General features: G+C 37.0%; 1 protein-coding gene across 1 annotated transcript; it reads right to left on the bottom strand.

The window, feature by feature from the left end:
• Nucleotides 1-292: 292 nt before the first annotated feature.
• On the bottom strand, nucleotides 293-1,599 carry AK88_05603 (uncharacterized protein; the record flags this gene model as incomplete). The annotated part of the gene is made up of 2 exons (XM_012483205.1): nucleotides 293-1,063; nucleotides 1,252-1,599. The coding sequence occupies 2 exons, from the start codon at nucleotides 1,597-1,599 to the stop codon at nucleotides 293-295; spliced, it is 1,119 nt and encodes a 372-aa protein (XP_012338628.1).
• Nucleotides 1,600-1,747: the final 148 nt, after the last annotated feature.

Raw genomic sequence — 1,747 nt, 5'->3', positions numbered from 1 at the left:
TTTTTTTTTTTTCTTCTTCTTCTTCCATTTTTGCTTGGCATATATTTATCAACAACTATGAAAGAGTGCACAACAACCCCTTACCAAAAAACTTCGTTCTCTTCAATTCATCAACGAGCTGAAAACTCCGTCCACATTTCTTATGTGTCGATTCTACTTATTCTATCATTTTAAGCTTATCAAAATTGTGATAAATGCTGGATCGGTCACATCAAAACGTCTCATAATTATATAGATCATTGTTCTAGTAGCCGCCGACGGCAGTGAGATAATCGTCCTAATGATCAAGATCTTAATATTCATCATCGGGATTCATGTAATAGTCCACATCATCCTCATAATCTTCATAGTGATCATAGTGTTCATCATCATAGTGTTCATCATCATAGTGTTCATCATCATAGTATTCATATTCCTCATCGTCCTCTTCCTCCTTTTCTTTTTTCTTAGCCGCTTCTTTTTCTTTAGCCTCTTCTGCTGCTTTTGCCTCTGCTGCCGCTTTTTCCTCTTCTGCCTTTTTTCCTAGTAACTGTGATTGCTTATAATACAAATTAGCTGTATGATAATCCTTTTGTTTTTGTTCTAAGTACTCATCAATTGTTGAGGGTCCAAAATTCCATTTCCTTTCAAACAGAAACATTTGTTTGCACTTCCTCTTTTTTCTGGTCTCCTGATTATGAAGTATGTTTTTGAGTTCCTTATAATAGGCTGCTTTCATAGAACACCATCGCCTCTTTTTTTTATATTTATCCTTCTCATAATTCATATTTAGACGGTGCATTTTTTGGTCAACATGCATTTTGTTTTTGTCGTAGTATGGGCCTATACCAGGCATAGGGTTTTTCCACGTAACTTCGGCTAGTTCTGCCTTGACTTTTGCTCTTTCATTTTTCCATTTTTCCTCCATTTTTTTCTTTTCCCATTCTATTGTCCTCTCCAGCTTTTTCCACTTATCTGCCATCCAGTTATCTTCAAGTTCAATTTTTCTATTCTCTATGGCCAGGAATTTTAATAGTTTCTTCCTTGCTTCGTGCTTCTTCCTGAGTCTCTCGGATGTATTCCTCTGCAGAAAGTTGAGATTAGGTTGGTAAGTGTGCATTGTTGCTGCACACCGCCGTGTCTGCGTTTTCAACGCGTTCTATCGTGCACCCATGAAGCGCACAAATTTGCACATTCTGCAATACATTCACGAGCAGATGTATGAATGCGGCGAGCACAGGCAGTGACAAACTTTTTCTATTTCAAACTTACGCCTAATCGCATCAAAAGAACGATAATCATGACCGCTTGGAAAAAACTCAACATGTTGTTCGTAGTGCCCAGCTTATTCGCACTATGGTCAACTTTCTCCGTTTTAACTACTTCTGGTTTAGGATTTTGAGCGATTTTTGATTCCATCCTATGAGAACTTTCCCCATTATTATAATGTTCATTTTCTACATAATAACTAGGGAAGCGTCCGCGATGACTGTTACCAACTCTAGGCATATGAGGATTGTGGGGTTTGGACACATAATAGTTCTGATTAGGGGTACGCAATGGTTTCTCAATTTCTACCCTTGTGTACAGGGTAAGCGGGACGTCTGTGCTGTGGGACATTGTTTATTCTATTTGAATTATTTGAAGATGTATGCAGAACTTTATGATTAAATTAATTTGTACTTTTCTTATTAAGCATTATTAGTAAAAATGCTTCTTTTATTTTTTTCGTCCTGCATAATTGTCTAAAAAGGGTTTATTACTCTGT

Source organism: Plasmodium fragile (assembly GCF_000956335.1).
Source record: "Plasmodium fragile strain nilgiri unplaced genomic scaffold supercont1.174, whole genome shotgun sequence".
NCBI classification, from domain to species: domain Eukaryota; phylum Apicomplexa; class Aconoidasida; order Haemosporida; family Plasmodiidae; genus Plasmodium; species Plasmodium fragile.
This window is presented reverse-complemented; position numbering and strand designations above follow the sequence as displayed.